The sequence below is a fragment of the Zosterops lateralis genome, assembly GCF_965231275.1.
Source record: "Zosterops lateralis genome assembly, chromosome: 8".
NCBI lineage: Eukaryota > Metazoa > Chordata > Aves > Passeriformes > Zosteropidae > Zosterops > Zosterops lateralis.
This window is the reverse complement of record NC_139768.1, coordinates 20,206,900-20,225,224: the sequence shown is the minus strand read 5'-3', so window position 1 is coordinate 20,225,224 and position 18,325 is coordinate 20,206,900. Positions and strand designations below refer to the sequence as shown.

The window sequence follows — 18,325 nt, the reverse complement described above, 5'->3', positions numbered from 1 at the left end:
ACAGAAAGACACCTTCAAATTGCTCACAGAAACTTTTTATTCACATGAACTTGCAAAGCACTGTGCATCTCATAACTGTTCCTGGAAACAATCTCATGGATAATTCTCCCCTCCCTCCCTAACAAAATATTTTGGAGTTTCAATATAAAAACAATGTTATGCAAAATGCTTGCAAGCATTTTAAATGCGACAAGTTAGTCCAAAAAATGAAATTACCACCATTCCTCCAACTAAGATCCTGCCACTCTTCTAATTCTAAATCTTTTCTAAACTACACACCACAAGAGGGGAAAAATGGCATCCTTCTTTCTCCAGAAATAATTTCCTTAAAACTGTTAGCTCTCTTCAGAACAGTACTGATATGATTTTAACTGAGTTTTTCTTCAGCATTTTCTGTTTCTTGGATCAATACAAGTTACCAAGACTTATCAAAGTAACTCTGGTGACTCTTTTCTGCACCTCCCTGTGGCTCCATGTTTTTACATGAACTAGAGCTCCAAAAATGAAAGTCAAACTTGCAAAGTGCATAAAAGCTTTTTCTTGATTCAAAAAGGTTTGCAAATTGAGTTGAAAAACACACATTTTATAAATTACCAGAAATGCTACCAAAGTTCCAACAATGCCAAAACCACTCCAGTATAAAAAATGAAAACAACACCTCCCTGTCCCAGTCACTTTTTGATTAGAGCTCGTTTCTGTGAGATTTAAATTGAGAAAATAGATTATGAAATCATTTCACTCCTTCCTATATAGTAACTGCTCAGCTTCAGGATTTTCTATTTCCATTATGCATATCTTGCACTTTCAGATGTTGCTATTCTAAGTACCCCAGAATGAAAACTGCTAAAATCACTGGTCTATTCAGAAAGTGAGCTTTTTTATCTTGCTATGCTGTGCAATTCATTCTGAGTTATCTCAGAAAGTTTTGTTAATTATTTAATATTCACTTTATCCACCAATTAAATGAAGGAGTAAGACTTGAACTGAGTACTGCTGAAGAATCTGTTCCATTCATCTACCCAGTTCTCTAATACCACAGATTGAAAACTCCTCTGTGACAGCTAGCTGTTGAAAAATTGAAAAGGCTTCTTACTCTAATTTTGCACCCAGAAAGACATATGAAATATGAGAAAAAAGTATCAGTATTAAATTTAAATTTTACTGAATATGTAAGATTGATACAGAGAAGATCTCTTCTTCAACTAGGGAATAAGGCAGTAAAAATAAGTAAGAGCTCCATAACTGTCATAAATTTTAACACTTTAAATAAAAATATTTTCTACTGGATGGCCATTCGAACAAAGAGAATACATGCAAGCATGGAAACAGCACAAGCTCTGTGAAATTGTGGAAAATATGTCAGAGCTTTAATTAAAAAAAAATACACAAACCCAGAAAACTAGAACTAATGCTACACGGCTAAGATATTTTATCACACAATAGTCCTCACATGGTTTAATGCTTTATGTTCTGATACAGAAAAACTTTTTCTTTCATGATAGAACAGTTTGAGGACATCACCATTGTTATCCTTGTGCAGCTCTCGCAGGAGAAAGGGGCCAGGGAGAGCCAGAATGCTAAAATTATGGTAATACCATCACTATAATAACTCCTTATCATCCATGAATGGAAAGTATTTATTTCTAAAGAATTTATTATAAAACAACACAAGAGAGCAAAGAAAGTCTCTTACATTTATTCAATTAAGCACCACATTCCAACCCATCTTGAGCTGTTTTAAAAATGCAGAGTAGTTTCTCCTTATTAGGGTATGTGCTTTCTTGTCTGTGGTGTGCCTGAATCCAAGTGAGGTATGGCTGGCAAATGGGATATCCTCGTGTTATAAATGTTCACTAACAGTGAGCTACAGCTCTGAGTGCACAAACATCCCCCATTGGATGATGCCTCAGCTATTGTACACTGCTGCAGCTCCTGAATTCTATCTCTCCTATATCTGTGTGTTAAGAATTCACAGTCCTGTCTGTACACAATCACATCTTCCAACAGTCAGAACCTTGCTGACCATTACTGGTGAGTCAATCTGAATGCACAGAAATTACTCTGTTTGGCACCAGTCACAAGCAGTATCTGTTTGAAGGGATTCCATTCCCAGGACTGCCCCCACTTCCAGCTTCCCTGTCTGGGACTGCATGCTTACTTCCAGTCTGGGAATTAAAAGCCTGGGAATCAAAGTTACATTTTGTGGCTGGCACCACTGACATTTTCTAAATAGACTGAAGTCTGAAAATATTATTCCTGTCTACTAATTTTATCTTTGAAGGAATAAAAAGAACCAAGAAGAAGTAAGTCTGTCAGTACACTCATCCTCTACAAGTTCTCAAGAAGCAAAAAGGGCTACACAACACACCCTGCAGTTCACAGACAGGCACATGCACAGTGAATGCACATCCCACCTGCTCTTCAGTCAGTGGAAGTTCAGCAAATTAAATGCAAATGTTACAGAAAAATAGAGAATCAGTGTTCTTCAGTGAGACACAAACAGAAAAGCTCCAAAGGCATGCTTTATTAGTGAAGCCTGGACTTTTACAAGTACACATCATCCTTTTTGGATGACTAAAAATCAATTTTCTTAGTTTTTTTTTTTTTTTTTTTTTTTTTTTTTTTTTTTTTTTTTTCCTCTGACACTCTTTCACAGTGTTGCATCACGCAAACAGCACGACCCCTTATGAAACAAAATGCTTCTGGAATCTTCCTCCTTAGTTAACATACCTTCCCTCTCATTAAGGGAAATCTTTGGATTTAGATACCAAGGGGGTTTCATACAGTGGAGATAACAGGGAGCTAAAAATTATGACTGTAATGAGGTAGTTTTTATTTCTTTCCCAAGTTTTCTAACTCAGGCCTTTTAACTGTAATGGTGGTAAATATTTCAAAAAAATCCCAAGAAGAGATAGTATTTGCAATCATGAAAGAACTAATTTGGATTATTTAGTGTTGGGATGCCTCATTTTAACTACAGAAGGAACTAAGTCTGGTTATGTGTTTTACTCATTCCTAATTAAGCACAGCAAACACACACTTGAGGGTAGTTCAGCACCACAGTCTTCCTCTACTTCCAACACCTGCACTCCATATTCAAAAGCACTTCCAGCCTCCAATGGTTACACTGGAAAATTAAAATTAAATTAAAATAAAAATTAAATTAAAATTAAAAAAAATGTGTCTGCTTCTGATCCCAGCATGCCTGTCAAAGCCTAAGACTTGTGTTTTTTGCAGCAGTTTTGCATCTGAAATGAAGAACTGATACACCAACTATTCTTTAGAAATCTGATTTGTAGTTCAAGCTTCTTTATTGTGAACATAGATTTAATTCACAGAATCAGACTACAGACTGGAACAAAGAGAATGAGATCCATCACTTCATGTACAAATGTAACACCCTTTTTACAGAAGCCAGTTTCAAGTCATGGACTTCAAAATGATTTTGACACCTGTTAGGATGGCAACTCTACTAATCCAACTGCTTTTTTACTGCAGAAAGTAATCAAGGCTATTTTGCATTTTGTCAAGAGACAGAGAAGTCCAACTCAGAAAAGTAGTCTGTCAAACTAAATTGAGTAAGATTACTTTTGAATATTCAGCCACCATTCCCATTATATCCTTATGTCAAGACTTCAGCCTTTGTATGTCACAGGCATGTTTACACTAAAATATTGACCTAACTACCTCATTTCTTAACCTGTTTCTATAATGAACATGTGAAATAATAATTAATTTTGCTACTGTTACTATTCAGCAATACTCATTAACCCAAAGTAAAACTGGGTAAGGTCTTGCTTCACTGCAATCCTGCCCTGTAACTTCCTAATTTCTTATTTCTCAAATGACTTTTTCACCTTAAACAGTTTTTACACAGGAATAAAATCTTCTTGTAACTCTTCCACTTTAGTTCACCCTTCTCCTTAATGAAGTTACTTCTTCTTTGAAATTGCAAGAATCTAAATTAAAAAATAATGGCTATTTACAAGTAATTTAGGAGCCAGATCAACAAAAAAGAAAGATAATGCAGTTTTGTGTCAGTGATGTCTCTTACCATGATTTTCTGTGAATTAAATTTGTATAAGGGCAAAGTCAAATGGGGTACCTTTGAGCTTGTGGTTTGCATAGGGAATTGTTGAAGAGATGAGCAGGCTTTTTGCATTCCAAGTAAATCCACATTGCTACATTATGAAATCATATCACATATGCAACATATCTTTGGAAGAATTCTAGCTTTGCTTTGTCCAGAAAAACGATTCCAAATTAAAGCCTGATGATAGTGAAAGCAGCTCTTTTATTTTCAGCTATTGCCCAGGAAAATTTTGTCCACAGGACAGTGGCCAGAGCTTCAATGACAGAATGAGACCAAATTAGAAGGAAAAAGGGTGACATATAGAAGAAAGCATCCCTTCAAGACACAGACATTTCAGACATAAACACTTCATGCATGATCTGAACTCAAGTAGGATGTGCTAATTGCTTACTGCTCAAGTGATTTTTAATTTTTATTTTTGTTAACGTTATGAAAGAATCACCATGAGTAATACAGGAAAAGAAAAGTTTGCTATGGAATGCAGTGGTACCAAATAACCCTCTAGCAGACACACAGAGAAGGATGAAAAATATCTTACATACTTTTGCCTTTTAAGGGCTATAAAAATTGCTCCAGTGTGATAAGATACTGTACTTTCATTTAAATCATATCTACATAATATTTAATTTGATGTAAAAATTTCCAACAAGTTTACTGAAATCACGGTCCATACTGTACTTGGGAGTTTCTATAAATAGATCACAACCATGCAGTTTAAGACCAGATTTTGGAATGCGAAACACACAGTTATGTCACCAAGCACAGGTCATTGTCCTGCTCCTTCCAGCAAGAATGCAGCTATCAAGAACATTTCATGCTCAAATCAACTGTGCATTAAAGTATCACTTGCTTTCAACACCCACTAAATAAAAATAGAAGGGCACAACAGAGAAAGCTAAAAAAGCACACAGTAATTTTGTAATGTATTTTTAAGCTGCTGTCCCTCCCCTTCTATTTCCCACACAATCTCTGTCAATGCAAATTTCAGCACCAACCTCAGCAAAGCCAGAATTTAATCCATGGAGTTCATTCAAGAATTTTAACAGGAAGGTAAAACACAAGCCCAATGGCCACAACTGAAGAAATAAAAAAGATGACAAAGAAGAATACTCTGTCTGAATCCCACCATCTGTTTTGTCTTCTTTAACTCCCTTGCCTCAAAGGGAAACATTTTGTCAAATTTCGTTTAAATAGTGCTTCACACTCACTTAATTTCTGTCTCAGATTTCACATCTGTATAGAACAGGGCAACAAAAGTCTTCTTAGGAAAATACTATGTGCATACTTAAAAGAATGCTACACAGTAACAGTTCTGAATATTAACTTATCAACGTCCTCAAAGTTTTTCCCAGTCCATTTCTCAATCACCTACATATTAAGGTTTTAAAGAAAGAATGATTTTTTCAGTTGGTCAATACATACTCTAAACCATATACAGGAGTAAACTCAAAAAATGCCAATGATAGAAGAAAAACCTTTCTCTTAACAGGCAATCTTTCCCCTTTGAGACTTTGAAAAAGGTAAGCATAAGCTATTTAATACTATCTAGTGTAATATATAACCTGCTTATATATATATATATATATATATATAAATATATAACCTGCTAAAAAACTTTCCTTTTCTCCCTTTCATGTTCTGGATAGCACGGTGCTGGATACTGAAAGAAATCTCTCAGAAGTATCACTTGTTTAAAAATTATAAATTATAAAAGAAAATATATATAAAAAGCCAACTATAAATCTATCTTCTGAAACTGCAGCGTTTAAGCTACATAGACTTAAGGAAAGTAGGAAGGTATGGTGTTATTTCCCACATCCCACACCAGTTAACATAAAAGTCAAACTTTTAAAATTTGTAATAATGAACCTACATTTGTTGAAGTGCATGTTAACTCCTGCAACTTGCACAGAGAGATATAAGTACAGGTAAAAAAAAGGACACTGCTGTATGGGTGCAAACAAAAGTAATTTTTGGAACTCTCTTAAATTACTTCAATCATCCAAATGCCTGACACTGGCAGACCAGTTTTAATATTGTGACAACAGGGTATAGGCTTGCAGGAGCAGCACTCTGAGAGGCACCAAGGCACTCTATGTTATACTGCAGAGTAGCAGTAAATTCCACTACACTAAAGCAAGTTGCAATTTAGCAATTTGCAACTCAAGAATGCAACCTTGGTAAACTCTGCTGCATTGCTGACAAACTATTTTGATGTCTGGCAAACAAAGGAGTCACACTGCAGCTTATGACAGTAAAAAATGCTTGCTAGACATGCACTGCAGCCCTGGTTCCTCATGCTCTGGGACAGACTCCTGTTAACATGTTAATATAACTCTCCATTTTCACAAGTCTCTCTGGTTAAGTTTTCTAAAGAATTTTAGATTACAGTAATATATATTTTTCCCCAGTTTATCTATTAGGCTTGTTATCCTCTCAAAAAGAAAGAATTTAAATTGATTTAATCTCTGCTTAACTGACAGTTTGTTTCATATTTTTTGGCAATCTAAACAGACAACTGACTAGTAGGTTCTAATTGAATATGGAAAAATCTGCACCGGTCTGAACAAACTGCATTCAGAAGATCTGATTTCTATGCAAATGCTTATTAAAATTCAGCAGTCAGTGTTCAACAGTACAGATGACTAATCCTCTACAGGTGACTAACTCAGTAAATACTATGTTCATGTTGATAACAATTATCATATCAATTAACATTTAACAAACAGAGCTCTCAAAACGAAAAAAAAAATCATATATTTAACTACTGACAGAAGCAAAAGAAAGCATAATGAAAAATTAGAAGTAAAATTATAGGATATTTTGAATAGTTCTGTTAACCAGCTCAAGTTTCTGAAGCACTGATCAGTTATTAGTTTCCTCTTTGTTGATCTGTGAAACAGCTCTGCAATAACATCCCACAGGGATCAGCTTTCTGGTTCAAGATCTCTTGAAAATGACACCATCTAGTCACACAAGTCTCCTGATTCACTAAAGGAAAATCAGATTATACAAAATTCAGTAAAACTCATGCCTGCATTAGTAGCAGCCCACATCCAGTGAGATTCATTTTCAGGTGCTCCTTCTTGCCTTTCCAAGTAGGATTCCATATGCTTAACACAGATTGTAAGGGTCGCTGACCAGACCTTTGAAAAAAGATACTTTTTTTCGGTACAAGACATGTAAAAGGAAAGCAGTGGATGTTCCATCCCTGGAACTGTTCAAGACTGGGCTGGGTGAGACTTTAAGCAACCTGCGCTTGTAGATGTCCCTGACCATAGCAGGAAGGTGGGAAAAATGGTCTTTAAAGTCCCCTCCAACCTCAACCTGTGATTCTGTGATTCCATGTTCCCTTACATTTCAGTGTATTTTCCTCCCTCATATCTGACACAAGATTTTAACAAATGCTTCCACATTAGTAAAATAATACTAAACTTGCAAAGCCCCTCTAATATCAATATATTAGAGGTAAATCATGCTCCTTCCCCACCCTGTTCACCTGCAGATTAAAGAAATTCTAATACTGGAAGTCAATTTTCCATGTCTGAAATACCAGCCTAAGGGTTTTATGCCACATCAAAGCACTGTTCTGTCATTTTTAAAAAAATGGCATCTGCAACTTCTAAATTAGATTGAAATGGAAACGTGAGAAAGTTGTGTTTCAACTCACAGTCAGTAAGAGCTGAAAACATGGCAGCTATGAGATGCCAGGCTCAGGTAGGTGTGTGTTAAGTGAACTGGGAAAGAAAGCTACTTAAGTCCTCAGAAGGTGACTCCTGCATCATATGAAAAGATTTATTTTACCACCTGATGCTTGCAAGGTTTGTGCTGAGGTATTCCCCTCCTGACTGACTCTATAGCGATCTTGAACCTAATGATTTGATGTCACCTAAACAGGAATAAACAGAGGTCCCCAACAAAAATTATTTTTGTTTCCTAAACTCAAATATTTACAAGTGGTCGGACATGTCTCTATAATCAAGGAAAGGAATGTTTAGACAGTGCTTGCTTCCTGTAAAAGGCATCTGCTTCTTAAGTGATTCTGGCTTAAGGCACTGGCCTAACAAAAGCAATCATGATTTCCGTCTGTGTTTAGATCCAGTAACTACATAACTTGATACAAAAGAATTTTTCTTCCATCAAGTAACATTTCAGGATCCAAAGCAGAACTGCAGTTACCATTTGCAATAGAAACTGTTGTGCTTTAGGCTCAGTTTTACAGTAAATCTTTACTTCTTCTATCTCAGATTAATACCAAAACAGGAAAACATTGAGACAACAGCCACACATACAAATATGAGATGTTAAAACTCAACTGATACAGTACTTGAACTTCCAAAGACCACATCCCACGGAGAGCTGATGGGCTGCTCTTCTCCTTTTGCTCCACCTTCCTTATCAACACCTTGTACCCCAATGCCTGCTACAGTGGTCACCACCTGCAACTCCAGGTCAATCTGTGTGGAGCAAAATGACACATTAGATTAATGTATGAAATTAACTTGACCAAAGTTACAGATAATTTGAGATAGATGTTAAAACCAGAGAAATCTTTTTTTATGGAAATAATTAATTTTATCACAATGCTTGTTGATGGACAGGGAGTATGGGGGTGGGGAAGCAGCAGACAGCATGAAAACCATGTGTGTGGAACTGTAGTCCATATGCAACAAAAATTAACACTGCTCTGCCAGCATTTGCTCAACAGCTGTAGAAGAAACCATCACAAATTTCTGGATAAATAATTAGATAAACAAGGGGTGTATTTTTTTAATTTTAAACTTGTATAGGAATATGACATAAAACCTCACATACTGTAACAGTATTTCCCATCTCCACATAAAATAATCTGTGCAAAGGCACCTCAAATGCATTAAGGGTGCACCTCTAATAAAAAATGGTATATTGGTGAAGACCTGAGTCCAAGATCTTATTGAGATGCACACAATACTTTAAATAATAAGGCAACATCATGTTGCACCAGCAAACTAAACTTCTAATTATCCTAAATTTGATCTAACCTAATGTAAGATCCAATTCCTACTTGCTAAAGCTTTGCAAATGTTTAATGAAAAAGAACACACTTGCAGCCAATTCTGGTATTAGGACACTCACCTGTATTTGAGAGACCCAGACAGCCAAGGGAAGTTTGGATATTCACTGCACCACAGCACTACAATAACTTCAGATAAGAATCTGATACTACTGGAAGTGAAACAAAACCAGTTTTTGCTTCCAGAGCTAAGAATAGATGTTTCTCAAAACAGGAAAGTAAGAGTGACTAGGAAATCAAACCAAACCAGAACCCTGGCATGCTATAAGGAGTAGCCCATCTCATCTGCATTTGAAAGGAAGCACAAAAGTATATGTAGCCCTTAAAAAAACCTGCACAACAGCATTTCTTGGTAAGATAGTGGACCAAATTTCCTTTCTGATGTTATTTGGAGAGTAATTCATGTGGGGTAAATTCTCATCTGTGTAAGTAGACTATAGTAGAAGAATTAAACTTTCAATTTCCTTATGGAAGATTTACCTTTCTAATTAGGTGATTTTCAGTATCAGCTACATAAATAACATTATTTTTAATAGCAATCCCTTGTGGTGAGTTGAAAGCTGCCTCTGAAAATCCTCCATCTCTCCTTCCACTGTTTGGACCTAAAAATAAAACACAGCAAACTCAAAAGTAATTTTTGAAAAGATAAAGTACATACATTTAAACCTCTAGGAGAATTACATATTCCAAGAGCTGCTTTCACAGCACCTTGTACATTTTACATTATTACTATTTGGTATAGTCTCATTTTAGTCACTGTGCTATGTAATCAAAATAGCCTGGTGTTATTAAATTCTGAGTTCATTCTGCACAAGTTCTCTGCTTTTTAAGCTCATATTTTAAAGAGAAGTTTTAATAGAGCTCTAAATTGTTCTAGAGGAGTCCTAATAGGGTTCTAAATTGCACTAAAAGACAACAGTAACAATGGAAGACAAAAATAAAAAACTACAGGTGTTTTTTTTAAAAATTATTTTTGACTACATCAAAACAAGCCAGCAGGAAAAAAATCCAAAGCTCAACTCCATTTCATTGGTTTATATTTTGGTGTAATTACAAATGAAACTAGTATTTGATTAGCAACATTTTCTCATTAAGAAAACTAATTAGGAAAAAGATGACATGGAACTAATTACACAAAAGAACACTAAGAATGATGGAGTGACAGTCCTCTGCATACAAGAGTAAGGAAATAGAAAGGAACATAACAGTTTGAAGGTAAGCACTGTACTTCAGAGGAGGTAGCATTTAAAGTGCATTAGCAGGATGTGTCAGCAGAAGACATTTAGGTATGAGTTATGTGTGTACCATGATTTATGATGCAAATAACAATTTCAACCTTTGTGCATGCCCACATTTACTACTGCATGATCAACTTCATTACATTATTTTCTGCCCACTGAATCATTTAACTGAGTCACTGAAATACACAAACTTTTACAACCTCCTGTCAGAAATCAACTTAGACCTTATCAGACACAAAGGACTGAAGTACAGATGTGTCAGATTCCAGCAGCTCCCCTAATAAGTGAGAGGGTGCACACCCCAGGGAAGGGAATAGCACACAATGCCAATGGAAGGAGGGTACCAGTTTGGAGCTCAGATCACTCCTGAATTCCTGTTAAATGACTGTCCCAGAACACTAAAGGGTAGCCTGTAGGCAGAGACTTCCTCACATATCAAGCAGAAATCAAATTCTCATATTTGTCACAAGAAATTCTGTTTGCATATCCTAAAGGAGAAAGGTATTTAGACTAATGCCTTAATGATAAATCAGATTAACTTGAATAAATAGCCTGTCTGGCCAATGCAGTGTTACTTCAAATAGCAAGAGAATTTTTCCTCCTTTCTTTAAACAGAAGAGTATTTTGATGAGATTTGTAGGATCCTGCCCTGGGGCAGGCATTAGTCAATTCCAGACTAAGTAATATAGGACACATCAGCACACAGGTCTGATTCTGAGACATAAACAAACCATTGTTTTCAATAATTTGAGGATTCCACTGCTTCCTAAATCTGTCTATTATGGTTGTCCTAACAGTTATATATTTGACGCACTAAGATGTAACTGATCATTTTAATAGGTTTAAAAAAAGAACAATTTCACTTGGGAAACAGTAAACCATACAAAGATTGTGGAAACTGTCTTCATTTGCATTGTAAAGCACATTGTTATTTCACAAAAGCAACTATGGATGTTAGTTTTCTAAAGCTGAAACGTTACTTATATAAACTGTGTAATAAATGTAACTAAATTCAAAATATTTTCATTATTTTCATAACTTGTTTATACATTATAATCTCAGTTTTGATGAGATTGTTATATGTACTAAGGCAACTATATTTTCAGGTGCCTGTGTACTTCACTGGAATGCCAATGGTCTTAGTAATTCTCCTCTGCTTTTGAAACTAGAGGAGATCCTAAACAGGAATGCTCTTCCATTGAAAAAACTCAATAACCAAACAAAAAACACACATGAAAAACCTCTCCTAACACCACCACAACAATTCAACATTCATTTCTATTGGAAAGGGAGGCACTACAGTCTCTTGTCTTTTCCCTACCTTGCTGCTTGATGTAGATGTACATCCTTTACACCTAAACCCATCTGCAACTCCTTCAGAGGAATACAAAATGCATTTTTATAATTGGTATTGGACATCACATGAAAACATGAACTTTAGTCAATGAAGCAATGAAAAACAATTAGGCATTTCCAACAATTGCATTAACAGTCTCCCACTGATGGTGTTACATCATATCCCCCAAATCAAGTAAAAATTATTTTGGTACAAAACAAAATTCTGGTAATGCTTACAAGCTGCCAGGTCCTGTAGGAAAAGGATCAACCCAGGAGGAACAGCAAACAAACTCTACTCCTAAACTGAAATTGCTATAAAAACTTACATATATGCACCCTTACCTCCAATAGTGTGTAGAATTTCTCCATTTTTACGAGTAACCAAAATCCTGTGATGTCCAGTGTCTGCTATGACCAACCTTTCCCCTGCATCATCTACAGTCACTTTGCCAGGAAACAGCAGAGGAGAAGGTGGAAGGGAGTCTCTGTACAGCTTTATTCCAATGTTGTTATCTTTGATTTGTCCTCTTTCCTTGTAGAACTTCAGCGTTATAGAAGTAAATAAAAACAATTTCTCTCTGTGTCCCTCTCCAACAAGAGAAAACAGCATATTCCCACGAGGCCCAAGAATGACCAGAGTTGGCCAGCAGGACACTTCTAGTTCATGCCACAGTGTTGCATCTGCATCATTTACTACAGGGTGGACAATATTGTATCTCAGAACAGCACTTTTAATGTTATCCAGAACTTTTTCATTTGGGAATTTCGCTGAATGGACACCAACAATAACAAGACCATCTGCAAAGAAAAATGAAGTTGTGCACTGAAATGTACTTGAATAATAATAATTTAAAAAAATATGAAAAAATGAACCACAGTTATCTCATAATCTGACTGACCGCTTCCCAGAATGAGAGAGGATTTGAACAAACTGAAAACAATTCCATCTCAGTAGGAATATAGGTAGCTATGTATAGAAAATATTGAAACTCAGAAATATCACTTCAGTAAAATTACCAAATCTTAGAACCTTTACTTCCCCAGCTGGTTGACATGGATTTGTTCTCAATTCCTGAACCTCCACATACTAAGCCAGAAAATACTTTCAGAATAATTGTGGGTAAGTTGTAGCTGTTCAACTGATACTTGGGGTTTTTTTAAAGATACTTATGACACCTCTTTGCCTGCTGATTCCTACACACAGTTATTGTGTTCTAGAAAATTCTTTTTCACAGTTAAGTAGAAGCCACAAAAATAACACCAAATTGTGGAACTACAGAATACCTTGACATATCTACCTCTAGATAAACAGCAAAAGATACAATGGATAGGTCTCTGAAATCAATACAGTATTCTGTATTTCAAATAAAAAAGACAGCACTGACAACTGTGACAAATAACACTCACTACAAACAGGGCAGGTTTGAATATAACAATGTCACAATTAAAACATTAAGAAGTCACTATAACTGTTACAGTCTTATTAACTCTATTGGAGCAGAATGTTGCAGTATCAGACAGCTGAAGTTGTACAATCACTAACTGCTGAAATCCAAAGAGCAGGTCAAATATTTTAGCTGTAAAGGGATCAGCACCAGTGCTTGTATCTGTCCTTCAAAAACATCATTAAAGCTAGAAAGACAACTCCATAGTGAACACTTGAATGGCACAGGTAAGGTTCAACAGCCCCTTGTGAGGAAAACTCCTGTGGAAATGATGGATGCTATGCTCAGATATAACAATATGCACTCCATTTAAAACACTTTGAAGGATTACAGCAGAGCACAACACTGGATTTATGCCAAGCTATTTCTGAATATTAAAAAGCACTTCCTCTTATAGAAGTAATTTCTGGACTGCTGATAACATGAACTGAATATGCACTGGGGTTTAAAATAACTTTGTGAATGCCACTTGAAATACAGAAATAGCACCACTGGAGATAGCAGTGAGAACATATCAGATAAAGATGCTGGGCGACATTCAATCCTATGGAAAGCAGTCTTCATTTTGAAACAGATCTCCTGAAGTTCCAGACAATAGAACTATGGCACATGTACTACAATGTTTATAATGACTTAGGATCACCCTAACATTACAGCCTCTTGTGTTTAAATTTCTACTATCTGGTGATGACACAGCTGAACTTTCAACATGTAAGGGCATTTGAACCACATTAAAACAAAGTCACCAGAGTATGTATGTACACAATGTACAGTCAACTAGATCAAGGTTTGTTCTTGTAACTAAGAAGAAATAGGCAATATACCTTCAAGTACTCAAACAAGAGACTGAAGATCCAAATGCATTGTGAGACAGATGCTTTTCCAAAGCAAGATGTTTTGTTCTTCCAAGTTTTACCTTCCTTAACCCTCTCAAGTCAACAACTCTCCCCTCCCCTTTGTCCTAGTAATTAGTAAATCCCAAAAGGGCTGACAATCAAGACATTAAAACAGCAGAAAAGAACCAAAAGGGAGATCTACAGTGAAAAAAACCCAACACATTTTTCTTTTTGTTTGAACTATCAAGCACCTTAATCTCTTCCTGAATCCAACTACTATCCTCTGCTTCCTAATGGTTTAAATTTAAGATTAATGTTCCATACACCCATCAGCAAAGTAGGAACTCCTGTGACAGAAGTTTAATACAAGTCAAAGGAAAAAATATGTCTCCAAGTGCACCTTTAGCTCAGAGTGCTGCAGCCTCTTCTACACCTGTATAGAGGTATTCAAGTACTTTTAGGTGAGAACTTGTAGGGGGGAGGAGTATTTTGTTTTCAGCTGATTTAACACCTTAGTGGTTAAAAACAGGTTAAGGATATGACAGCAATATTATTACACTAGCAGTATACTATGAAATAGTTATCATTTAAAGGTATTATTCATTTTATGCCAATAGAATCTTCCAAAATTTCTATCTAGACCTTCTGCCCAACATGCCTGATCCACAACAGTTCACTTATTGTTTGCCATTCACCTTCCGCTTAAAACTGACTCCCTCTCAAAAAAATGCCATCAAGGTTTTTCCATACAAGACAAAGTTCCTAATATTTGAAACATTACATTGCATCTCAAATTTCTCCAAAGCAAACATCTAAGCTTTACAAGGTAGAAAAAAATAGTTTGAATCTTCTGTGAAGTGCTAAGTAACCTGTCTAAAGCACTACGTAAATTTCAAAGATATTGCAATTTCTTTCTCTAGTGAAAAAGGTAACACATGAAAATAAACACTACCACAACTAAAACCAATCAGAAGCAGCAACAGAGAATCAAACATTATAATATTATTTACTACATATATATAGTATTAAATATAACATTTCAGAACTGAAAGTAACACTGTTCTTCATCTCCCTGTTCAGTCTATTAAAATATCTCAGATAAGTGAGTAGCTGACACTGTGTAAGACTTCAGCTTATCTCTGACAAGCCATCATGACAAGACACTGCATTCTAAACAGAAATTACCCTGCACTTTTATTCAGTCAGAGTGAGAGACAGATCTCATTTCCGATGTGACTTTAAAGACCATAATTCCCTCTCTAGAATACAAGGCTATTAATGGTATACAACACGATGCCAATGCAAAAAAAAAATCTACATTAAGCTTACATATTTTGTTATTTCAGTTCCAACAAGGAAAAAAGTAATCTATATCCTATTCTACCACCTGTCTATATCCATTCTACCACTTTTATTATATTCTTCTCAAAGCTGGTTCCTCAGTTAAGGGTCCAAACTCACCTACTTATATTAATTTTGAGCCTGTATCTCACATTCTTGAGTAGCTTTTTGAAAGTCACCTTACTTATAGAGGTATCAGATTTGGGCTTCAAGCACATATCCTGTTTGCCTAATTACACAGACACAACAGATACTTTATTTAACCCCATTTAAAATGTGATGGAAGTACACGCAGTCACCTTTTTTAGGCTACTTAAAAGATTAGAAGACATTTTTAGACACCCCTGAAATATTGCCAGTAGTTCAGTAACCAGCAACAAAGTGACTCAGCTCCTCAGCCTGCAACAGTGCCAGGAAATTCTATTCTGAGCCAGCCAAAGCACTTTTACCTTTATCAGAGTACTGGTGCTCTAAGGCGTGGAGGTCAGGCAGCAGGTGCAAGCAATTGATGCAGCAGTAAGTGAAGAAATCCAACACCACAACTTTTCCACAAAGGTCTTTGTGAAGAGAAATTGGACCTTCAGTGTTTAACCATTGCAGATCTGAAATTCAGAGAAGAGTGACAGCCAGTTAGGGGAAGGAGAGGAAAAGGCCCCAATATCACACAATGTTCCTGATACTTTTAACTTAAAAAAAAAAAGAGTTTGAGATCCCATTTGAGATCCCTTTATATGCAGGTAGAAAAGTAAACAAAAAGTCTTATTTATCCAACTCATCCTTATGTTCTGCAATTCTTCATAATTACTAAATTAAAATATAATTAACAAGATTCACTGTAATATGAAAGTGTTGGTCATATCTTTACATAGGCACTTTTTAATTGAAAGAACATGTAAACCTCAAAACAAATTTCATACATTTTAAAACATGATCTACATTATTCAACCCCCAACAATGCCATTTGGTAACAATTATTTAAGAAGTGCTACTAAAGGCTACTAAAAGTTTAAAGGTGTTAAACTCTTAATGATTTTTTCCACAGTTTTGTAAAGAACTGATTTCAGAGATCATTGCATTATTCTTGTTCTTATAGCTTTGATTTTGATTTTCAAAGTTTGAAATTACAGGTATCGATTAATACTGTCACATGGGAGGAAATACAACTTTTTCAGGTATGCATAGCAGTACTCCTGGTCATTTATTTTAACCACTTGACACAAGACATGAAAACATTCTTTCCTCCCCTGATCCCATTAGAGGTATCAAGATAAGGAATAAATATCCCAGAATGTGGTCTGCCAGTATTATCTCTTAACATTTCTGAAAATTATAGAGGGAAAAGATAGTTATGATAAAATGCAAAGCTAACTAGGTTTTGAACGTTCACTTTGACAGTTTCAGAAACTGCTCCAGAAGTTATTCCTACTCAGGTCAGCAGGAGGCTTGTTTTGTGTTTCACTAAGAGGACTTTTCTCTATCTCCATATACTTATAAAGGGATGCAGATACATTTAGCTTTGGTGAGAATAATGAGAATAATTCAAGTATATACATTTTTCCTACAGTGCAGGAACTTTGCTGTTCACTTTTCAAAAGAAAAAGGTAGTTTATATGTTTTACAGAATTTCTCCCCTTTTCACTAGAATTAAAATACCTTTCATAGAGATTGGCTACCTATTTCTCTTTTTAGAAGAGAAAATAAGCTTTGACAGAACACTGAAACCATACTAATGGCCAAAGCTAAAATTCAATTCAGGGCCCCAAATCTAGACGGAGAGAGTATTCCTCTTGCTCCACTGGTTAAAAGCTGTAATTCATTCTCATTATATGTGTATTTTAACCCTGAAGCTCACCGCTGAGCTCTCTGTCCTGCAGTATGATGTGAGCTCCCGCAGCTGCAGGGAGCCTTGCAAAGGTTAAAAAGACCCTGAGCTGGACTTGCAAAGTCTTACAAGACTTAACCTTTGATTTCCCTCTCGGCCCAAGAAGAGATACAGAAAGGTGTGAAAGGGGCAAAGCACCGCGGGGGGATGAATGACATCTCCAGCAGAGTTTGCATTACCAGGGGCAACAAAACTGACAAGGGCGGCGAGTCACGGGGACAGAGAGCTGGGGAACATCCTGCGGGATGCTCCGGGAAACCAGGAGAGCTCAGGAGAGCACAGGCAGAGTTAGTAAGGTTCTCACTACGACCAGAAACGACAGATATAAACACACAGTACAGATGGGACCATATTTAGAAGAGAGGCTTTACAGAACGTGTTTTTGCAGCTAGCACCAGGCAGAGGATGTTTAAAGGGGTTCTTTTGCCTCGCCCTTCGCTCCTGTTGCTTCCAGGAGTGACATTTCCTGTAGCTCCAAGTGCCGTTTACCAGGGGCTCAGGGAGCCGGCCGTGCCCGGCCCTGGCAGGCCGCGGCCCCTCAGGGGGGCAAACCCCGCCCGGGGAGAGCCCCGGGGAGAGCCCGGGCCCGCCGGGCCGCGCCACCCACCTCCGCCGAGCTCGGGCACCGTCAGGTCCCGCTCGCGGCTGTCCATTTTCTTCAGGTACTGGTAGACCAGGTTCTCCTTCTCCTGCGCGGTGTCAGCGTCGAGCAGCGCGTACTCGAGCTGTGTGAGGGCGGGCAGCAGCCCCGCCAGCCCGCCCGCCGCCATCGCCTCGCCCGGGCGCTGTTTACCCGCCTGGCGCTTCCCCGCCGCACATTCGGCACCGCCCGCGGCCCCGGGGCGGAAAACTGCCACTGAAAAAGAAAACAAAGCACAAAGCACAGACAGGCGATCACTCCTCTGTCTTAAAGCTGGACCTCCTCACTTATTGCATGTTTTTACGTATCCTTGGTATCCACAGCAGCACATTCCCGGGGGGAGGCCACGGTGGAGATTCCCGCGCAGCAGATTCGACACAGCCCGCGCTTCCCACCCGGCTGCTTTAGCGTATTTAAAATGTAAAAATTGAGCAGCACCGGGAAAAGTCGAAACCA

The 18,325-nt window shown here is 37.1% G+C and overlaps 1 protein-coding gene across 1 annotated transcript in view; it reads right to left on the bottom strand.

The window, feature by feature from the left end:
- Positions 1-18,207, bottom strand: part of NHLRC2 (NHL repeat containing 2) — a 31,750-nt gene extending 13,543 nt beyond the window's left edge. The window contains exons 1-5 of the mRNA XM_083866243.1: positions 17,837-18,207; positions 15,797-15,949; positions 12,068-12,523; positions 9,627-9,748; positions 8,421-8,550 (exon numbers count right to left, since the gene is read on the bottom strand). Of these exons, the coding sequence (XP_083722369.1) occupies positions 8,421-8,550; positions 9,627-9,748; positions 12,068-12,523; positions 15,797-15,949; positions 17,837-17,999 (1,024 nt within the window). The 5' untranslated portion in view covers positions 18,000-18,207. The remainder of the gene's footprint in view (positions 1-8,420; positions 8,551-9,626; positions 9,749-12,067; positions 12,524-15,796; positions 15,950-17,836) is intronic.
- Between the last annotated feature and the right edge of the window lie 118 nt (positions 18,208-18,325).